At 35.7% G+C, this 983-nt stretch overlaps 1 protein-coding gene across 1 annotated transcript in view; it reads left to right on the forward strand.

Annotated features, from left to right (window-relative positions):
• Positions 1 to 650, forward strand: part of LOC113225400 — a 10,559-nt gene extending 9,909 nt beyond the window's left edge. Inside the window, exon 4 of the mRNA XM_026457705.1 lies at positions 291 to 650. Within this exon, the coding sequence (XP_026313490.1) occupies positions 291 to 425 (135 nt within the window). The 3' untranslated portion in view covers positions 426 to 650. The remainder of the gene's footprint in view (positions 1 to 290) is intronic.
• The last annotated feature ends 333 nt before the right edge of the window (positions 651 to 983 follow it).

A 983-nucleotide genomic window follows, 5' to 3' on the forward strand; every position in this document is an offset into this window, starting at 1 on the left:
TATCTAGAGCTATTATGAGTAGTTTAGAAATGTGTAATTGATAGGTTTTTAAAGTTATTATAGAAATAAATTAGTTAATTATTAATTAAAACGTGTATCGCCTTTGTATCACGTTTGCATCGCTGCTTAAAGTCGGGCGTGTGTAACCGCTCTAAACAAAAATTGTTCGATGCAAAAACAGTATAACCACAATTTTTTTAGGGGAATTTTTCTTTACAGCAGGAGATGTAAAAACTTGAAAATTTGAAATGTGATTTGTTTACATAACAATTTGTTTTCTCGTTTTCCAGGGCACTCAAGCAACTTTAGAGATCAGGATAGTGAACGTCTTGAATAGCAACTCGTTCGTATGCATCAGATTTCCGTTCCGCGTAGAACCACCCTTGCCGGCGACATTTGATGGTCCTGAGAATATAATTAATTAAGAGCGTAAGCACCCAGTTATTCGACGCGAAAGTTTTCGCGCGGCCGCCGCGCGGCGACCGCCCAGTTACCACGCTTTCATGTACATTAATGGCGAATCCGAATTCTATTCGCTAGGCTTAATATTTAAATTCCTCTGAATAATACCACCACGCGGTCATAAGGCTAAACAGTCGTTGAAAACCAAATACAAATATTCAACAACAAGCACATAGAAAAATTGATGAGGTCCGCTGGTTCGTTCCGTGGCTTAGTTGGCATAGTGTCTGACACGGTTTGCTAGAAGACGTCGGTTCGAATCCGGCCGGATCGAAGGAATTTTTTCAAAGTATTCGATCTTTGTATTAATAATAATAATGATAAAAAATAGCCGATTGTTATTTTATTTATATTACAATTAATTTATTCTAATATACTCTACTAACAAAGGTTTGTCGTGTGTTTGTTAATTTCGTCAACTTAGTTATTAAAGTATTTTGTTTAAAATTTTGATTTAATGAATGCTACAGTTTTTAAATTTTCAACCGGTTCTGCTTGTTTATACTCTGCACATTTTGATC

This window comes from Hyposmocoma kahamanoa, unplaced genomic scaffold, assembly GCF_003589595.1.
Source record: "Hyposmocoma kahamanoa isolate Upper Pololo Valley unplaced genomic scaffold, ASM358959v1 160, whole genome shotgun sequence".
Classification (NCBI taxonomy): domain Eukaryota; kingdom Metazoa; phylum Arthropoda; class Insecta; order Lepidoptera; family Cosmopterigidae; genus Hyposmocoma; species Hyposmocoma kahamanoa.